The 22,118-nt window shown below is 42.3% G+C and overlaps 1 protein-coding gene across 10 annotated transcripts in view; it reads right to left on the bottom strand.

Annotated features, from left to right (window-relative positions):
• Positions 1-20,632, bottom strand: part of NTNG1 (netrin G1) — a 146,919-nt gene extending 126,287 nt beyond the window's left edge. For 3 of the 10 annotated variants that reach the window (XM_072343204.1, XM_072343209.1, XM_072343207.1), the window contains exons 1-2: positions 20,360-20,632; positions 13,630-14,336 (exon numbers count right to left, since the gene is read on the bottom strand). In XM_072343204.1, the coding sequence (XP_072199305.1) occupies positions 13,630-13,875 (246 nt within the window). In that variant the 5' untranslated portion in view covers positions 13,876-14,336; positions 20,360-20,632. Of the gene's footprint in view, positions 1-13,629; positions 14,337-19,532; positions 20,107-20,359 lie in introns of those variants that run through there. The other 7 variants (XM_072343206.1, XM_072343210.1, XM_072343203.1 and 4 more) reach the window with 5 other exon arrangements.
• Between the last annotated feature and the right edge of the window lie 1,486 nt (positions 20,633-22,118).

Genomic DNA, 22,118 nt, shown 5'->3' with positions numbered 1-22,118 from the left:
CTTTTCTAATTCAGATTAGTTCACAAAACTGTAGCATTTCATTCACCCTTTCCAGTTGCTCGTGACTCAATGCTCTGGACAAGAGACCAGCCCTTGCTGGTCTCTTGATTATGGTTCTCAGCATTTATCACAGCAAAATAACTACAAATGCTTTGGTTTGTTCCAAAGAACAAGAAGCAACATTGATTTACATGACATGAACTGAAAGGGAACATCAGAAGAGAGTATTTTTAAGCTTTAGATAATGCTAATCTTAGCTGGGAAGCCTTGTGGTTTTGATCCTTCTTGGATACCCACCGAACAGTGAGTTGTCTGCATAACCCCCCCACTCCTTTCTCTTAGATAAATCTGAGATTCGAACACACACTCTCGTACTCAGAGAACATTATGTGGATTTGCAAAACTTTCTGAAAGACTTCCTGTCCATTAGCCATTGGCTGGTTTACAAAAAGGCATAAATATAGCGTTTTCCTCTTGTAACAGATGTAATCTCTCTGCAGTGTTGTTCGTAATGTTCGAAGGAAAGCAATATTCGTTTTCTCTTGGAGATGCTGAAATAGCTGCATCTCTCAACATAAACTGAAAATATGTTTGGAGCTTAATTTGATTCAGCTTTCAGAATTTCACACATATGGGATGAACACATGAGGATCAGCTTTCTGTAATTAGTCTGAGGCACATTAGGAGAGCTTTATCCTGTAAGGTCAGCTCTGCAGGAAAAAAAATAGCAGTTTTCAATATTGCCGAGAAGCACCTAAGATATGCTCTTGCATTACTCACTAGAATGACAATTTTACCTCACGTGGCATTCATAAAGCTGATGAAATGCAGATTCACATTATGAATTTTGAATGTATAGTACAAATTGTTACAAAAAATGCAGAATGAATGTGTACATTTTGGCTTCTAGTTGATGCTCATCACTAATGAAGAGAGAGAAAAGCAGTCCTAAAAAGCATGTCATCCTGATTAAAATTTGGAATGTGTCTAGGCATATTTCATAGCATCCTACGGGTTGCTCCAACTCACTGGTCACACTGGTTCCAGCATACTGGCTGCACTGACTGTCTGGAAAGGTTTTCCTTAGCTCCACTCCATGTTCTCCTACCGCTATCATGGTATGCCTCCTGAATGTGCTTCTGAAATAGGGAGGACCAAGGAGCAGATGGCACAATCCTTTGCCACCAGAGGAATTTTAGTATGGCACGAAAAATCCTCTGCTCCTTTTCCCAGATTGCTTTTTAGCTACTTTGCGTGGCCAAGGCAGTGCCAAACATCCAACCTGGGGGTCAGGCATTTAGTTCTAGACTTGCATAGGTGTGGGTGAGGACACAGAGGAACCCATGGCAGACAAAATAGGCGGCTTGTAATGGATGAGGCAGGACTGTGCAGTAAATCTTCAGAGATAGATAGTTGAGCAAGCCCCAAAAGAGGCAGAGGTCTAATATCTATTGAAGAGTGAAGATAAAAATAAAAGTTGAACAGCTGCTCTACTCACTTTGCACTAGGCAAGGACATTTTTAAGGGTAAATATTTTTTTAGAATAATCCATTGTGCAAAAGCCTTTGGATTATCCACCGCACCAGTAACATGTTTCAGAGTAGCTGCCCTGAGTTACATCAAAAGACTGATTACAGTCTTTTCACTAAGAAAGTCATTAAGAAACCCATGTTAGATTTCAAAATCTAAACAAAGTAGTTAAGCAAATGTAACAGCAGAGCAGGAGCAAGCTACTGGATAGGTGGTGACAAGGTGTTTCATAACTGAGGATCTTCAAAGCCTTGCTGACAGTGAGATCAGCAGAGGGACTGTTGCTCAAGGAAAGATATTTTAAGTCTGGCAGGAACTTTACTGCTTTTCTCCAACCCAAATCATCACACCATCAGTTTAGACAATCTTTATTTCTGAAGGGCAGCATTTTGCCTACTTGGTATGCTTAAAAATTTTTTTGAATGTGTATTTTTGAAAGAAGAAAGCATGACAAAAATCATATAATTCAAACTGGCAGAACCCTGTACTTTGGATGATTTTGTTGTAGTTAGTAGCCATTTAACATCGCAACGTTTGTGCTGTGTTTCAGCCTGATGCAGTCTAGAAAAGCGTCACATGAAGTCTGAAATAGAAATACTAAAAGATCTGTAAAAGCAGGGGTGCTACCAGGCCCAGTAGTAAAAAAAAACAACAAAAACCCACAACATTTAGTAGCTACTGCAGTGTTGTTAGTGATTTGTTTGTAGTGGACAGACCATTGGATGTGTATGAGCACTGAGGGCATGATGAAAGCCAGATTGGTTAATTTCCCTTTTTGTGTCTATGTATAAAAGCTTCTTCCCAACGATATTTTGACCTGGGTAGAGAAAAAGAGCCATATGGCAACTTGTGCCCCTGACAACAATCTCTGTTAGTATAATCAGGGCATTACCTAGGTGATTTGTTTAGATGCAAGTGTGTCACTAACTTGTGGCAATCCCTATTTTAATTAAGTTGCACATTAGTCAGTCGTAGGATAAACCAGTGTCATCTTTATACGCCATTTGCATCTTGTCCTCTGCCATAAAGCTGCTTTCACAAGAAGTGTCTCTTGGGGTCTTTTCCACCTTCTAATCCCATCCCCAAATGAATTTGCCTACTGTGACACCAGACAACCACAGAAAGCCAGAGGGAGCACTGATTGTACAGCACAGTAATTAAAACAACAACAACAAAAAAAAGAGAGCGCAAGCTCATCTCATTTTGCTAAAGGCTGCCTTCTGATCTCTGGTATTTTTATTGCTTACTTTCAATTTCAGTTATACTGTAAGATACTTAAAACAGGGGCAACATCTTTATTTTCGTACAGTACCCAGTGCAACAAAGCACCAAGCTTAACTGAAGGTTGTGACAAACAGAATAACCCTTTTGTTTCAGCTGCTTGCTGTCCTAGCAGGTGAAGGATTTCTAAGGGAATCACTCTTTATTTCGGTAGCTAAGTGTTTGTATTTTCTTAAAAATCATATGGCAGTGATACCTGCTTGGTTTCTGACATTTCTAACATCCCAAGAATGATTATATGTCTTATGTGTTTAACAAGAGGATGAAAGTGCTCAATAGTAGCAAAAGACCCCCTCACCAAAAAAAAAAACAACAAAAAAGCCTCACAATGTACTGCAGTCAAGAGTGTTATCTCTACCTTTTTATGGTATAACTTTTCAGAATCAGATATTAATGCTAATCATAATGTAAACTAGTTCATAAAGCTTAGACAAGATGAAAACAGCACTGAAAGTGATCTGGAGCCACTCCTTCATAACTTTGCATTAGCATGTTATTTAAAAAGAAGCCTAAAAAGAATTCCTAAAAGCTTAGTGCTTAACAATATTGGATGGCAAATATTACAGATACCACCAGATTACACGTCAGCACTGCAGTGATTTTTGCAAGCTTTTGTTTGAACTATAACCTTAGAAAAACAGAAAACAGATTGTAATAATGTTACAAATAGTGACCAAGCAGAGAGTTTTGCCTTTGATAAAAATACTTATGAAATTGTAATGTGAAACAAATTAGCGCTTTTTTACTACACAATGAATAGCTACAGTTCATTACAAAAGGAACAAAAGGATGTCAGCTCTGTAGGTATTTAAGATAAGTGTGGGACAATACGGAGCATCAGAGAATGGAGACTTAATCCCAAACGAATGCTATTAATATCATAAAAATTTAGCAACTCTGAGAATTCTCTACATTCTCTGCCTGGAAATGGAGACGACTAAAATGAGATGCAAATCAGCGCCTTTATCTAATGAATAATGCAAATGAGCGCTCTTCTTATGGTGCAGCAGTCTGCAGGATTCCTCTCTGCCTCACCTCACATTTCTTGTGGATTTAAGCACCATGTGTCAGAAGAAATTAGAGGAAGGAATTGCCAAGAAATGACAAAGCCTTGGAGCCCCAAGTCAGTGCAGACAGCAAGGTACATTAAGATGCATGGTACAGAGGAGGAGAGAGTTGACATCTCATTAAAATGAAAATGTTGCTATTTTTCCTTCACCTCGTTAATGGAGTTGTACGACATTGTAATCTGCAATTATTTGTGTGGCTATTAGTTAGAAACAACCTCCGAAACGATAGCAAAGCAGGATCTTGGAAAACTTTATAAAATATATATATTTTCTTCTTTTAAAAAAACAGTGGTGCTATTATTCTCTCTCTGATATAAGTTAACTGCATCAGCATTTTTCTAACAGCATTACAGAGCACACTGCATCTGATCCATTAGTCACAGGCCTCACTGTAACTTTCCCTTAGCATCTAATATTACCTTCTAAAAATATTCTCAAGCAAACAAACCTGAAGGCATGCAAGCCCTGAAAATTAACTCTTTTTCTCCAATCACTATTCTGCCTGAATACATTCCTGATTCAGAATTCAGAACAGAATCCATCTGTTCCATTAAAATACCATAGCGTGCAGACCAGCCGTACTGTCTCAGCTGCTGTCATGTTCCTATGTATGTCGTTGCATCAGGTCTCAAAAGTGGGGATTTGTGAAACATAATGCTTTTCTGATAGGTATTTTCTTAAAATACAGAGCAAGCAGACCCAATCTAACACAGCCATTTGCTGTATGGGCAACTTAGTTATCAGGTACAGAATGGTAAAAGAGCAGCTCAACCATGGAAGGGAATTCTTGAAGATCTGCAATGCAAGGAGAGGCTGGCCTTTTAGATGCCATTGAGATGCACAGCAACTACAGGTCAGAGCAGGAGAATTTCCAGGTTGTGATTTGGCTGCAAGGGACTGGACTGAATGTTGAATCCCTCTGGCTGTAACACTGGTGGTCTGAGAGCAGGAAAAGGCATGCCATACCCTGCTTTGTGCCCTGCTCATCTGCAATGAGCCCTGCAGCTAAGCCTGGCATGCAATGTCACAGGCAGAAAATGTGGAAATATGTTTTAATTATTGAATGCTCCCCAGATAGCAATGATTGAAAAAAAAAAAAAAAAAAAAAAAGACTTTTTCTGACTTGAAAGGGAAGATCACCCCAAAGTCCTGAAGCATAAAACTGGGAACATTTAGGGTGTCAATCATATGATACAATCTTAGGGCTACATTTCTTCTGTTTGCTGGCAGCTGGCAACAAATCGGTAATTCAGTAATCCACCAAACAGATAAATCTATGAACGCAGCACAAATGAGATAAGGGATATTTTACTGTATGTCCTTTCAGGAAATATGAAAAAGAAACCTTTTTATCACAAGCTGACAAAGGCATCATTGCTATTTATAGTTGTGCTTCAGTTCATCAGTTGGAGGCATGCTGAAGATGCTAGAGCACTAGAAACATTGCTACTAAATTAAGAGCTTGCAGTTCCTCTTTTATTGTTGAAAGCAAAGCCATTTCTCTGTTGGACAGCCTGTTGCAAACTTCATAATAATGGGAAAAAAAGATAAATATATATATATATATATATTTTTTTTTTTTTTATGGATTTTCTCTGGGTTCAATCCTAGTGAATCAAGGGGGAATTGCCTGGGATACAAGTCTATGAAGAATATAGTGTGAACTCCATAAAAATGTGACTCAGAATCAATATAGTATTTTCACTCTTAAATTAGAGAGACATGGATAGGGGCTCTGGTCCTGTGTCTGTTAGCACTTAACATGCTAGGAACATAGAAAGTCTAGGATCCCGATAGCAAGGACAATGAATACCACAGAGGAGAGAGGGGGGAAAAAACACCACCACATGACTAAACAAAAAAATCAGTGTTAGAGCAAACTAAGCAGTTGATTTGAAGCAGGGAGATAATTAAAGTGCAGCATTTCTGAGAGTAATAAAAATGTCACTACAAATGACTGATTGTTAGAAGTCCTTGGCTTCTTCTTAACGCTCCAGTAGAATATGGTGTTAAATCAGTTCCAAGTGATTATTAGTGGTGTATGTTACTTCCACAAACTCAATGAATTGACTGTCAATTCTTAAATCAACTCTAGCTTAACATTAGTTTTTCTTTTCTACAGTTTCAGTTCTGTGACCTTTACAGAAAGAAAATTAAAGAAAAAAAAAAAAAGACTTGGAAATTGGCTTATGATTCTTAAGCATGAAATATACGTCATGATTTACCTACAACTGCTTTTTAGTTGTTGAAGGATATATATAGATAGATAGATAGATAGATTTTTTTTATATATATAAAATCTATTAGTGCTTCAAACACCAATAAACTTCTACATTCTTTAATCATTCTTTTATTTTTTCTTTTTTTTTTTTCATTGTTTGTATGAAAAGTGCTGGTATAAATTTACACCAAATTTTTAGCAAGGAAAGCTACTATGCATGAACTCCTTAAACCTATTACTTATAGTCTCTGGAAGTTTGAGCAAACTCTTGCAAGTGAGACACCTTGCAAGGATATTTCTGCAGGCTATCCCTATAGTATTCAAACTGCTTGGCAGTTCCATATGGTCAAGGAAGCCAGGAGGCATGTCAAAGTCTGGAAGGCTAAAAATAGAGGGGAAAAATAGAACACGTAGAAAGATTTGTTTTAGTAGTCAGAAAAAATTACATTCTGTACTCTTTTCTATAGCTATTTGCACTGTTGTTTTTAAAAGATGAGGATGTTTGTGTAGTTATTTACTACTTTTTTTTTTTTCTTTCTTCCCCAGTAATTAGTAAATGTCACCCACATGCAGTTCTGTTTCTAGTTTTCACTGGAGGAAGGAGCCTTATGAGCAGGTGTAGATGGTAAAAATCAAATTGCTTAGTTGAAATGATAGCTCCTGACAGCTCAAAAGACAAAAACAACAACCCAAAAACCAACAAACAACCCAAACAAGTTAAAATGCTCAGGGATGATGGAAAGTGAGTATGTACATGTGAGAAAATACTCCGTTTTGGTGATGGCACAGCCCTCAATAACCAGCCAGTAGAATCTACGTCCTCCCAGCCTGGTTGCTTTCAAATATGTGTGTTGCACAGCTGTCACCAGGTGACAGAAGTCCCCAAATAATTGCTTATTATTGAGGAAATTTTATTCGACACGTTATAATCCTTTGCTTTCTAAGATCAGCTACTATTACAATCAACGTTTATTGATCATTGCATTAGCTAAAAACATCTGCTATTTCCAGCTAATATCAGGAAAATAAAGAAAAATGAGATAACTGACCAAATGGAATAAGGATGGTGTCAGAAACAGCAGTGAAGCAGCTTCTATGATGTGCATGTTCAAAACATGCATCTTGTTAAAATGATTCACCTAAATAATGTGGTGATATGTGCATTAAGTCCTTGCAGCAGAAAAGAAACAGAAGCTCTCGGCCTTGTTTAGGTACCCAGCTCTTCAGGGGGCACGCTTTTGCTTTGCTTAAGGTTAGAAAACGTTGCAGTTTGTAAGGTGTAGCTGAGGAAGCCAGACAGTTTTGTTAATAATTTACTGGGAATTTTGTTTTGTGCACATTTGTTTTTTCTGACAATATTTAGTTTTGATTTATGGGAAATTAGTAATTTTTAGATTGGTTCCAGTTGAAAGAAAATGCATTTTAGCATTTTTTTTATTTTTTTTTTCCTGCTGTCATTTGCTTTATTTATTTCAGGACCTCCTTTCTTAAGAACAAAAGACATTAGAAGTTTCTGTAGACACACTGTTTCAGAAGATGCAGCTAAGCTTTTTTCCCCCTCTGTGTTGGTCAGTTAAAGTGATCCAGGGATGAAGGGAGGAAGGAGCAAAAGGCACAGTGCTTCCCTGCCTTCTTGTCATACCTGCCACATACTCTAAGGCAATAATATAAGAACCAAGGTGGTCATTTGATGAGAATAGCAATGGCAGAGTAGGGAAAGATGAGGAGCAGGGGAGCCTTCAGCTCCCCAGGTACATCTTGTTATACTAGAAATGAAATGAAGCATCTATTAACTTGAGAGAAAATACCAAACAAAAATCACGCTCCCTGAAAGATGAGGTCATTTCCAACAACAACAAATTAACATTTCTATTAATTAAACATGCTCAAAAGAGTCTAAAAAGAATGGATGCAGGTCTGTGAAAGCTTCCAGGTCTGCACATACCTTTAAAATATACAACCACGAAAACTCACATTAAACAACGCAGTAATAACAGCCTCATCTTTAACTCGGTGGTCCCATTCTCCACCATGCTAATTAATAAGGTTACACAAATGGAACTAAAATGAGATATTTCTTCTCTGAATTCAGGCAATAATATATATTATATATATATAAAAAATAATATAATGTATCTATTATATATAATAGATAGATAGATATAGATATTTTTACTGGCATCCCTTAACAGTACTGCTTAATGCTAGTTTAAAATATCTTACCCAAGAATGCATGTGTGCCAGAATGTTTCCAAAAACACATTTTTATTTAACATTTTGATTTATATGTTGCTCAAAAGAGTATCTGTTCATTTAATTATTTCAGTAAACATAATAATGGTATCATTAACTATTCAAGGTTATTTTCCCTTTTTCAAGGAATATGAGCCTACTTGTAATTAAAGAAATGCTGCATTAACAATGCTGAAAGTCTCAGAGGGGAAAAATGTGAAGTCCAGCTCATAATATCATGCCAGAATTACACGTACAGGAGACTTTTAATAATCTTTGTTTCTTAATTTAGTTTTGATTGGCTATGAAATACAGAGTATCACTCAAGGGCTCACATTTCCACTATCATCAGCATTTCTGCTCTTTAGACTGTACAAGTGCACATGACTTCCGTCTGTAGGCTTCTTTTCAAGCTTGTTTAACCTATGAAGAAAGTTGGCTGCAGGCCACAGATAATTGCAGATAATTTCATCATTTTTTGAGCTGTTGTGATGTTGGATTGTGTTATGATAGCTAGTTATGGCCTAAACATAAGCAGAAAAGTGTATTCTTGTGTTGCCATTTCAGCTGTAAAAAAGATCCATCCCCAGTTTGCAAATTACAGCTGTAGCCACTAGGAGTCTCCTGGTTAAGTTTGTGAAGAATTTGCATGACTAAGACTGGCAAACAGAATGCAAGGTCGGTGACAAAGGTTAGATTGTTAGCAAAGGAGATAGCCCCTCCAGTGCTAGCAGCTCCAAGAACTGCACTACAGCTCCTGCTGTGCATACTGAACCTGGGGTCGAAGTGCCTGCACATGCCATGCAAAGCATGCAGCAGGAATGTGGGAGATTGCTGTGGAAAAGGATGTTCAGTTTGGGGCTCTCACTCCTGCTCCTGATCATGCTCTTCACTCGAGGTGGCTCCTGCCACTCACACTAAGCTAGAGCTGAAGAATTTTTTAATAAGAAAAGAATTCAGATGCAACCTATACGTATTTTTGTAGGACAAGACAGTTACTGTCATAGAGAAAGATAACATTTACTTCTTTCTGTAAGTGTACTGAGTTTTATGAAATTTTAACAAGTGTTTACAATTAAGGAGCTAAAGGATTTCACCAACTGTTATTTATTCCTGTCGATTCAAAGCAGGTATATTTTGCAAATTGAAATGCTGCAGTGCCATGAGGACTAGCACCTTTGGGTACTTACAGTTTTGCTTTGCAAAGTGAACTGTGAAAACAGGAAGTCATTCCTTTCTCTTCTCTTTTTCCCCATCTCTCTGTCTTCTCCCAGGCCAACTAAATCTCATTGTACTGTGCCAGATACACTGTTAGTGATGCCAAATGCTCAAAATTAATGAATTAGAGAAACAATGGCACACTATCTCATACGCAATGATCATCCAGCACTGTGGCTGACAAAGGGCAGTCAAGCATCCTTGCAGAAATGCCACTGAAAGCAAACGTGTCATCTGCCACCATACGTGCCTCACTCTTGGGATGCTAGAGATTGCTTTAAAATGTACAGGGTAGACAGAAGTTATCAGTCAGCCCTTTCTGCAGGGAAGGAATATTACCCCTTGGGGAAGGATGTTGTTACCTTCTACTGACAGACACAACTCCATGGCCAGAAATGGCAAGTGTTAACTCCTCTAAGCCATTTATTTCTTTATAATTTTTTTTCATGCCTCTCTTATCAAGCAAAATCCTTTCCCAAGATCTAAAAATCCTGTCTGACTTTAAAAATGATGAAATTTTAAACAACGAATAACTTCGAGGGCTGTTTTGCTTTTTGAGCTTCTCAGTCTCATTTTCAAACTTTTCTTTGCCACCAGAAGGACTATGACAATAAAGATGGTATTTTAAATGAAAGCGGAGAATCTCTCATAATCATAGGACTCCAGGGGTTTGAGGTTTCAGAATAATCTCATGAGCTGTCAATACTGAATGTCACCAGAAACTATAATGTTATTCTCAGAACAGATTGCATAAAAGCAATTGTGGGATACTTTTCCTGCTGCCTGCTCCCTAGCATACCTACAGATGCCCTCCTGGAGCGATGGCTCAAAGGTACTTAAGAACAGTGAGCAGTCGCATGTTGGCATTAGCTAACAACTAGAGGAGTGTGTTTGCACTTTGTAACAAATCTGCATGTACCAAAACCTGTTATTTGGTCTACCAGCTAAGCACTGAAAAAAAAACAAAAACCCCCAACCCCCCAAAACCCATAATGCACTCATAAGACCACTTAATTGCATGGGGAATATGCAGAAATATGTATGAGGCTAATTTTACTATTAGCTACTGTTTTACTATTAGCTACTGTTTTCTATACTCGATACCTTAGTCCTCCTGGCAGCCTTCTGATAAATGTGTCCTTAAAGATATAGGGCTCTGCTGGGGCAACCCATCCCAGTACTGCCCAGTCTGACCTCTAACAAGCTTTCCTGATACTTAGGTTCCTGGCTGGAATCCAGAGCCCATACCTCTCATGTCTCCTCTGTTGTGGAGGCAAAAACTCATATTTGTTACATGACTGAATGTGTTGCAGTGTATGATTACATTGTACACTGTTGCAGACTCTTGCCATAACGCTCTCACTGACTTGCTTTGATTTTATTGTGATCTTTCAAAAGGAGTGGGATGATTCCCTCAGTCTGGTTGTTGTTCAGTGATCTCATCTGTGCCATGCTATAATTGACATGGACTCAACAGACAGTTCCTCAGTCAGTATAATTTGTGGTGAACAGAAAATTTAGGCTGACTGGAGAATGGATATGGCAATAAAACAGAAGGTTGATTCAACTTCTTTCAGCTCGCACAGAAGCAGGCTCAGCTTTTTGGTATCATTGCTTTTCTGAGGCTATTTGAAAGGACCCTTATCTCCAAGGAATAAAGAGAAGGCAGTTGAGCATTAGCCTGATTTGAATAACAAAAAACTGCTACACAGGTTTAGTACGCTAATATCCAATATTCACAGCAATAAAACCAAACATTTTTATAAGTTTGTTCAGCATTTTGCTATGCTAGAAAGAATCATTTAAATCCCTGCCATTTCAAATTCAGGATCTGCTTTAAGTATGAGAGCACGCCTAACAGAAATGCATGCTTTATCCACTGCCCACCTCATAGTATGACAGTGGTATTTTTGTAACTCATTTTCTAAAAATAAAACTGAACACAAAAATAAAAGATCTGCTCATTAGGAAATGCCAAGGCTCAACCCTACGAATACGTAAAACCTTGTTTTGAATGATGTATAAATAGACATAGTACAGATGGACATGAAGCATTTTTTTTTAGGGAAGGGAGTGCTTTGCTGCCAGATAATACCTCAAGAACTTCAACTATTTATGTCATTTTCATCATGTTTCAAGTAAGTCAGGCCATCACCCATGCATATATGTGCATTCAGAGTTCAGTATACATCTATACTCAAAGCATATATAACCAATTACCATGCAGCAGTCAGTCCTTCAGAACTCGCATCACTAAATGCATTATTTCACTGCACTCTCTCTCTCTCTTTGGTCCTCTACCCCCCTTCCCCATTCCAGTTCTTCCTCTTTATTTTTCTGTTCCTTTTGTTAGGTTTCTGTCAGCCTTCCCCATCTTAACCACTTACAAAACAACTGTGTTCCATCTGTCATCTTAGGTGATTTCCAAACAAACCTTCATCCCATTGTTGCAGCTAAGGGCTTCCTAGTTTCAGTGTTTACAAGGGGAGTTCTGGCACTATCTTTAATACTTCATCAAAATATTGTTCTGTTTTATTACTTTAATTATCTTTGTTCCAACTAAAGAGTCAAGCAATAGCCAAGGCATTCAGAAAATAAAAAGGAGTCACTTAGTATGGGAACAGCTGCAACGTTTATCTATACTAAAAGGATGAAAACAAGTTTTCATGGGCAGTGGACTGCCTCAGAAAAAAACAAGTTTTCTTATTTACTACATACTAGAGTTACTAAATGTCACAGACTGAGGACTCAATCCCATCTATTTCAATTTTTCAGGGAGAAAATATTCATCACAGCTTGGACAAAAAAAAGCCAGCAACACAACCAAAAAAACCCCACACACAAACATACTATACAGGGTACACTGCATTTACTTGTCTTTAAACCAGGGTTACTAGAAGTTACTTGGAGGTTTGGAATGTCAGAGCTGTGTCAGCAGAGATGGACTAGTGGGCAGAGAGTAAGTGGTGCAGTCAAAGGTTCACATTGAATGTAATTTATTCACGTAGCTCTGCAATTTATCACGTGGTTATTACCATAATGTACGTGGGAAGCAGCTGTATGCACGTGCATAATGCCCTAAATGTATGTGTGGTCGGACCTGAACTCCTTACAGAACAGTAGTGGTTGCAAATGATACCATAAGGCATTTAAAAGCAAATTTCCTTCCTGTGGGGATTGTCATACAGTGATGATGATTTGTACACAGGCAAACAAATGGCTTGTAGACTGTTCCCAGCTATGATAAACTTACCTACCAGAACTCATTGATTTTTCAGATCTAAATTCTCTAGGTAATATACTGTGAATTTCCAGTGCTTTATTAATACATTTAAGTGTGTATGTGTATATATATTATATGCATATATGTTTCTGATACATGTACAATTATTTACCAAGCCCAAAATTTTCAAAACCAGGCTCTAATTTTAGGAGCACCTAAAGAAAGGAGCATTTCTTTACCCTCTTTTGACTGGCCCAAAAGCCTGTAGTTTTAGTTAAGGAGAATAGCTCTCAATCATGTTTGGCTCCTGTCTGAAAGTGTTTCTTATGCTTCCCATGCACACAAGCGTGCATACTGGCTGCCTGGAGTACCCAGCTTCCAAATAACCCTGTCTTTGCCAGTATGGGCTTGCCCAAAAATCTCCACCACCCCACCTCCCACCACTTTTTAAGCATTTTCAGTCTGAATAAGTGTATTGTCTTTGGAAATTATGCTGAATTATATAGTACCATGATGCTTTCAGGTGAACGTATTAAAGCCACTTAATTCACGTAAGTTTTTCACGATCCAGGTAACTCTGCCTGGTTAGGGGTTAACACCCTAGAAGTTCTACACTGCTGTCTTATAACTCATTAAAAGTTGACCTAAAGAGACACTGAATTCAGAAAAGTTAAAAACTCGGTCCCAATAAGCAGAACATCGCATTGCCCAGCTTAATGTACTGCCGGGCATTTTGTTTACCAGCATATTCAGAACACAAAGCATATTTTCCTGGATATTTGTATGTGCACATTTTGCAGCCAAGTAGCACAAATACACATCTGCTTGTTATGAAAATGAAAAGCTTGCCTTACCATTGCACAGAAAGTCTCAGGAGGATCTCCACACGTTATATCTGGGGGATCCAGAGTCACTCTTACGTATTTGATCATGTCTCTGGCTTCTGGCTGGCAGGCCATGTAATCCCATACTTTTCCTTCTTCTGTGTAAATCTGAGTCTTACACACATCATAATGTCCCCACACGGAAGGATAATGCTGCATCATGGAAGATACGGTGACCCAGAGGGCGTGAAGTGACAGAAATCTTGACAAATACATTTCTAAATCCTTTTAGGTCACCTTCGTAAGGATGCTCAGTACTGACGTATGTTCAGTCTATAGATTATACATATATGTACATATGGATGGATATGTTTTATAAAATAGGTTCCTACTCAAATGTGAGGCATCAGGATTCAGCGTTTCCTTTACTAAGTTGAAGACTTTGGTAGAAGCCACACAGACCCCAGAGACAGCCTTTCACAGCAATGTAGAGCTTGTCCTTTGTCTTATAACTTATTTGTCAGGGCTTCTTGTAAAAGATGTCCAACAGTAGATAGTAATTTGTGAAGTTGTGGGTCTTCAGCTACACTGTTGATAACCCTGAGTGATCCTCCGTGTTCACGGCTCACAGGGGATGCCCAGATGCGCTGATAAATCGTATCTGAAGCAAAGGGGTGAGTGTCTATAGCCTGGTGTCTGTTTGCCGTCAATCATTCTTTTCTTCTGGCACCAGCACCCTTTTAGAAACAATAAGAGTTAGAGTTATTGTCCAAGAATCGATGAGTTACAAAATGTATTATATGTTGACATTTTGAAGGTTTTGATGCAATATAAAACAAATTGGTATAATATGGATAACCTTTACTGTGGGTGCTGTGCTACAACGGACAAACTACCAAAATCATTCAAAGCAAAAAGTATTTTTGACATGAGAGATTGAACTCTGCTCTGAGAAAGACAGATTTATAATGCTGCAGGTGAATTACATGTTTCTGCTTCCAAACCTGTGTCTTCAGCTTAGCACTGCCATAGAGCAAACTGCAGAACTTAAACACTGCTTGTGTGTTCTAACCTGGCAGGTGGAGGAGAAGGGAACCAAACAGTGCTACAGAATAACAGGAAGGCTCTCTTATTAAAGTGACAAAGAGATGAGTATCAGGGCTACCAGGTGTTGATAAGTCTCTTGGCAAGAGGACCTCAGTGAGCTCCAAAAGCCTTATACATTTCTTACATTCTTCTTTGGAAAAGTAACAAAGATACTGGAAGCACACCTCCATTGCCTTGAAATTGCTCTTTGTCATTGTTAGAGCTTTACTTTTTTTTTCTTTAACAGCTGATCGTGCTGATAAATTTTTGATAGGGGTAATAGTGTGTTTGTCATTTACTATAAGAATGCTTTCCCCTTCTAGTACAGACGTTGTATTTTCCTAGCTTTGGGGGTGGCTGGCGTTACCTGTATACTCAGTGTTATTTCATGGCAAATATGTTTATTTCACAGCAGCTACATCCCTCTCCTAGTCTTCAAAGAGCAACTGGAAATTCCCTCTGTTTATGTCACTTCAGTCATATTATTACACGCAGAAAAACCTAGGGTATTATTACAATGACTTAACATATGTATTTGGTAAAAATATAAACAATGTGTGGGGGAAACTGCAAAAATGGATTAAGTTCTCTAAACATGGGCAGGCAAAGACCAGACTGAAAACTCCAACTCATCTCTTTCAGCCTGTGCCTGTTGCCAAACTGTGCCAGCCAAGGACAAGAGCTCAAGAGCCGGCTTTGGCAGCGGAAGAAGTGGATGCAAATCCTTCAGACAGACATCAACAACTGTAAGTCATCGCACTCTTTTGCCCACTTTGCTTATTCCAAAGTTCAGATTATGCTCTGCGTCATGAACCTTCATTTACTCAGAAGCCACATAAAGTGGCCTGTGACTTGGTGAGCTCTTGAGTGCACTGTTTTGCTAATGCACATTCTCAAAAGTTATCAGTTATCCTCAAAGCTACTCACAAATGGCCTCCCTATATTTAAATAATACTTCATCTTAAACTGAGCTAAACCACAGACAGCATGAAATGCCAACAGATGGTTGAATTGTGTTTCCATAGCAAAGTAATTTACAATAATTGCTGTATGGACGTAAATGCAATTTTGCATTATATTCGTCGTATCAAACGTTACTACACAACTCGGATATATTTTATCAGAATAAAAAGAGAAGATCTGAAATTTCATGCCATGACAACTCTCAACTAGATCAAGTATATTTAAGCCTCAAATCCGATTTTGATACAAAAGAAGAAATATCAAAGATTAAAGTAAAATCAGATCTTTCTAAAAATCACATTGTAGAGTACCACAGCTTTAATAGCAACCTTATGTTGGTTTTTTTTGTTTGTTTGTTTGTTTTCTCCAGTGGCAATATTTGTTTATTATCTTGGATTTCACTAATTCAAAGCATGTTCCCCATGTCCTTTTAAAGACATCCAAGACAGCCTCATATTCTTCCCCTCTGGTCCTTTCTAGCTTATTTTTCAGGGGAAAAAACCTCTAAAAAGTCCCATAGTTTCGCAGTCATTATACAGAAACGAAACAACTGCTCTGCTGGAAAAGAAAGAAAGAAGGAAAAAAGTAAAGGAAAGAAGGAAAGAAAGAAAAAAAGCAGAGCAAAGAGTCCCTTGACCTAACTCAAAACCTACAAGTCATTTAAGTTGCATTTTGACAAATCAGAATATACTCTGTATTGGAGAAGGTCTGATCATAGCTGGAATGAACAGTTAGTGAATATCATGTTTCCGTGTAGAAACAAGAAATTTCAAGCTTTAATTATCCTTAGTCTACAAGCTTGTATATTAAGAAAAGTGATTTGTTTTCTTTAATATTTTCCTTGCCCTTCAGTTACCAATAACCTTTTATAACTGCTGAGATGCAGACCTACAAATAAAGAGGATTGGATAGGACTGAAATAATGGGAAGCAAGCCGCTACCTTAACATGCTGTTCTAAAATACTTCCCATATAACGAATTCTCATTAAAGTAAGCCAGAGTCATAATGATGGTCGTTACACAGAATTATAGACTATAACATCGATCGAATTTAGTGCACTGACAAGAAAAAAGTGCAGAGGAGTGCAAGACATCTGAGTATTAGGCAGATGTAGAACTGTACGACAGACCTCCCTGACAAGAAGCAGCCAATTATAGCTTAAAATTCTGGCATATAACCAGTTCTGATTAATAGTTTTCCATTACATTACAGACATATTATTAATATATTAAAAATGTCAAGCTTTGGCAAGAACTAATACGACACGGCTCAGTTAGTCTGCAATATCTTCTTTTAATGAGCTTCCATTGATACAGAGAAAGATATTGACCAAAGCACATTAAGGATCATATGCTAAGCGCTATTGGGATTTTTCTAACAGAGCTATACAGTTTGTCTTGCTTATATTTATTCCTGCAGAGTCACTGCAGGAATGTCTGCATTCCACATGTCAGCGAGTTATAAAAACAACTGAATTATTTTGTAAAAAACAAATAGAATAACAGTTCTGAAGTTTTTAAGTGCACCAGCCGTGTAGCACTAAGCCTCTAACTTGGGTAACAAAGCGAGAGTTTTGCAGCCCCTCTCAAGTAATAGGTACACATCTGACCCCATGAGAAGCAATCAGACAAATCAGGAATAACCAGTATATGGCAGCGTGACCTTCTGCAGTTCCCCGTCTGCCAGCACAGTGCAGGGGCCCACAGGGCTCACACAAGTATGGGTGGAGGGCAAGGTGGCAGCGTGCTGCAGGGCAGCTTCTGCATTCCAACTTCAGGGGCACACTGCTTCTGGAGGGAGCCCAGTGGGGACATTGGGAGTGTGAACAGCTGAGCATTTGAGGCCTTGAATTTCTGCACCATATTCTCTACAATCCAAAAAAAAACCCAGCCTCCCCAGGCATCTGGGTGCCAAACCCCACTTCCTCTGTCTCTGCCTTCCCCCAGAGCACCCCTCTGTAGGCAAAGAGGAGGACACTGAAGTGGCAATGTGTATAATGCGGACCGGCTGCATCCCACGTTTAAGGAAGGCAAACGGCTGACCTCAGTCTAAAATTAGCTGTGAAGGTGCCTGTGCACCCTCTTCCCAGGTGGGTGAGGCTGCCACTCAAGCCTCTCGCAGCATTTCAGTTTTGCAACCTGAGCAGATGCCCCCTTCTCCACACCTCCGATGAACTGCATCTTCGCAGGATTAGTGCTGGTGAACAACTTGAGCTCTTGTCAGGGGCTGTTAGCAAACACACCTCCCCTGCCTCCTTCCATCGCAGAAAATCCATTGGTGGCCCCAAATAATCCCCTCTGCACAAAGACGCCAGCTGGAAGCTCCGCAGCCCCTCTCCTGCAGCACGTCTCTGCTGAAAAGTTGCCATGCAGATGTCGCAGGGTGGTTTCTGGTTCTTCAATTCTCATCTACAGTGGTACGTGAAGAATGCAATAAAATAACAGAACGGCTTTTCAAACAGCCCAAGTATTCAATAAAATGTGCACTGCCACTATGCAAGAGCAAGAGCCAAACTCGGTTATTACAAAGCACGCCAGTGTGAGGAAAACTGGTTAAAATCCTTCCCGGATGCAGGGGATTCTGGCTGACAATGCAGGGGTCTGAAGAATTCTTTTTTTCAAGAGGAAAAACTTGGCATCCCTACCAGCTCGTATCCCTGCAGGAAGTTTGCTGCGGCTTCAGCAGAGGAATGTATCTGACCAAGCCCAAGCAAAAAGATCCTTTTGTGCCCATTCTGCTTGTCAGTTACTTCAAGCTAGTTCAGGATATAAGAAATAGTGTGTAGTAGCTAACAGCACTAATCTTCGTACCCGCCAGTCATGGTGTTTAATAGAAGCAGAGCAGTTTTACCTTGTTACACCTAGGAAATGTGAGCGCCTGGTACCTATAAAGCTCCAGTATCAAACATCATAAACTCAGCCCCTTTTTTCAATGCGGAACTATTTATCTATGCAAGGCAAAAGGGAAGCTATGTTTAGCAATTCACAATACCCTTCCCATCGCACCTGGATAAACGAAATATACTCCAAATGATTCCTGTAGTGTCTGTGGACTTGCACACTGCTTCAAACAAAGTTTCTCTCCTATTTTTATCTGGCTTATTCAACTATCTGACAGAAAAAGATTTGTCTCTGGAGAAATGTAAAGTACCAATAACTATTGAACAAGGAAAGCAAAATACAGAGTTCTGCTACTAAAGAGATGGGATTTGGCGCCGCACTGAAACTGCTTCTGGTTGTCCCACATCGTTCTTTGCTGAGTGATACTTGCTGCACTGCTGCTGCTGCTTGCAGGGTATCCGCAGCATTCAGCAGAGCGCAAGCACTCCTGATTTAAATGTTAAAGCCTTTGTGTGTAGCTGCTTTAAGGTCTTTCTCTAGGATCTTATAACTGTGGCTTATTGCCTTAAGTATTTCTGTACTTAGAGTCACCCTGTTCTGCACGATCTTCCTTGCAGAACCATAGTGAGCATTTGGGGTGGTTGCGCTTTGGGATGTTACTTTTTACCCTGCCAGGTACCAGGTACTCCCCAGCAGCAGAATGTGGGCACAGGGCTGCCAAGTCTGCCAGTGCCGGTAGGGACTGATGACTTTCTGCAGCCTGATGGAATCCTAAGCTCTGAATGCCACAGAGGAACAAACCCGGGAGGCTGTCAGTCTCTGACTTTGTTCTGTGCTATACCAGATCTTACATACGTAGCTAGAAAGTTGGTGTCGCTTCTTAGCGGTGTCACGGGGTTGGGAGTGGGCAGCAAATTCCACGGCTCTATTAGAATATCGCTCCTAATTGCTGGGAGCTCCCTGGTGAACATCCTGCAAGGCTCTGAAAAGATGCTGGAAATCGACCTTTATTTTTATCCAAATCCGAACAACATCAAACCCACCAAAAACTGAACCGGGGAAAGTTCTGCCGGGCTTTTTCTCCTTCTGATGGGTTGCCCAGGTCACTGCTTCCCATCCCAAAGCACATTGTCCTTAGGTGAGGTGCTGATTTATTCTCTTGGCGAAAGTATCCAAACCGGCAGCTTCGACCCCTGGCTCTACCAGCAAAAGCGAGGCTGGCTCCTGGCTCATCGCATCCACGATATCGAAAAGTTGATTGCAGAGCAATAAAAGTATATTCGGTGGAGGCCAGAGAAGATGTGCGTGGACCAACTTTGAGAGCACAAAAGCATCTGCTTTATTACATTCAGCTCATCTATGCTGCTCACCGTCATTTGGGGTTTTTTTTAAATAATTTTTTGAGAACGGTTAGAAAAATCGCTCTCGATTTCCAGGCTGAGCACCGCTCCTCGCCCGGCGGGGTAACTCTCCCCGCCGCCTTCCCGTTGACAAATTCTACTTCCAGTCTTCCTCGCTCCCTGCGCAGGAAAGACCCCGCGGAGGGGCGGAAGGGCCGGCGGGCAGTTCCCCTCCCTGCGCGCTCTGTCCGAGCCGCGCCCTACAAAGCCCGGCGCTGCGCGGCGCGGCCGGAGCAGGCACGGAGGAGCACCGCGCAGGTACCGCCCGGCCCCGCCCCGCCGGCCGCCTCCGCGTTCCGCGCCGCGCGAGCGGCAGGGGGCGCGCGGCCCGCGCCGATCCTCCCCACGGCCCCGCCGGGGCGAGGGGGCCACCCCGCTTCACGGCCCCGCGCCGCTTCCCCGTCCCGAAACGTCCGTCCGTCCCGTCCCAGCGCGTCGCGCCCCGCGGAGCTGCGGCGGGCGGTACTCACCGCGCGGGTCGCCCTCCTCTCGACGCGGAGCCGCCGCGGCGCCAGGACGCGCTGGAGCTCCCTCGGCGGCGGCATGGGGGGCTGCGGGCGGGCGTGCGGGGGCGGCGTCCCTCGAGAAAGTTGCCGGAGATGCTTCGGGCGCCGCTCGGAGCGAAGCGGGCGGGAGCCGGCGCCGGTCCCCGGCACTTGTCGGCGTTAAAGTTTGGCGGTGCGCGGCGGCGGGCGGCGCGCGTTTGCGGGGCGGACGGGCAGCGGGGCGGGCGGGCTGCAGCCCTGCTCCGGCTGTCGGGGCGGCGGGCGGAGCGCGCAGAGCATCGCCCCGGGAGCCGCCGAGGTGCCGCCCGGCGGGGCTCCCCGCCCGCCACCGCCGCTCAGGGCGGGGGTGTCCCCGCTCCGGGCGCCGGCGGCCGCGGCATGGAGAGCGGGGCGAGCCGCGGGCGGGGCGCGCCTGGCCGGAGCCGGGGCGCGAATCTCCGCCGTGCGCCGCCCCGGTGTGGCCAAACTTCGGGCGGCGGCGGCGTCTCCTCACTTCGGAGCGACCTCCCCGCGACTGCCGGCGAGCGGGGCGGCGGCGCCAGCCTACCCCTCCTCCGGGCCGCCGCCGCGCGGCCCTAGCGCCGCCGCCGCGCCGCCCCCCTCCGCCGCGCTCCCCGCCCCGCCGCCCCCGCGGAGCGCCCGCCGCGGCGGGAGAGCCGGCACCGCCTGCCCCGCGGGTGGCTCCCGCTCCTCTCGGCCACGCGGCCGCCGGGAGCGGGGCCGGGCTACTGCACTCCCGCAGGAGCTGCCTTATCTCTCTGTCTTTTCGGTTTCGGCCTCATAACGCAAACACGGAGAGCACCGCCGGTGGTTCTGCCGTCCGAAAGAGAAGCCGGGCGGGCTGATAGCAGAGCCCCGCTACAGCGGCTCTGGGCTGCGGGGATAGGGGACAGAGCAGCGACCCTGCGGGGCGCCGGCTCCAAGATAGTGGATGCCTTCAAGCCGCCGGTCCTTCGGCTGGCCGCAGGCGCGACGTGCCGCCGGTACTGAGAGAACGTTGTTTTTGCTGGTGTTCCGCTGTGACTGTCATCCTCGTACCTCGTCCAGGAGCACGAGAAAGCTCTGCCTGGGTCCCCGTGCAGTGCTCTGTCATCCCGAATTGCTCCTACTTTCTCTCCAGTTCCCTCCTTTAAATGAGCTGTACGCACTTCTCCCCTTCAGACCTCTCCAGGCTATAAAACAGCATCTAAACCTACAATCAGTTAAGTCGTCCGCAGGAGTTGTGCCTTCTCCTGGCAGCTATTTGCTTGCTGAACCCAACCGGCTCCAGGGGCCAGCTCTAGGCGCTGACACTGGCTGTGGTGCGGAAGCTCAGAGCTGTGCTTTTTGTTTGTGTTTTGTGCATTAAGAAGCGTTAAATGTGTTTATCTGCGTTGCAGTACCATTGTATTCAGTTGATAAAATTCAGTTTTGCAATGCCAGGATGTAACCAAATTTAACAGGGCAAAGGATTTCTGTTATGTTCAGACTTACTCTGTTCAGCTGCAGAATTCAGTAGGTGGTGTAGATGATGGCAGGAGCCACTGAGGGTGATGTTTTGTCTCTTTCCCCTAATACAGCGAAATCCAGAAGGCCCCTTTCAGCTCCTCCCAGCCTCCTCTCTGTGTGGGCAGTGTCACAGCTGCACTATTGCCATCACTTTGTTGGCACTCCTGTGGCTGAGCTGGGACAGTTGCTGTGTGCACAGATAAGTAGTTAGCATGGGAAAGTCAGGTATTATCAG

Source organism: Excalfactoria chinensis, chromosome 8 (genome assembly GCF_039878825.1).
Source record: "Excalfactoria chinensis isolate bCotChi1 chromosome 8, bCotChi1.hap2, whole genome shotgun sequence".
Lineage (NCBI taxonomy): Eukaryota > Metazoa > Chordata > Aves > Galliformes > Phasianidae > Excalfactoria > Excalfactoria chinensis.
The sequence above is the reverse complement of the archived record's forward strand: the minus strand, read 5'-3'. Positions and strand labels throughout refer to the sequence as shown.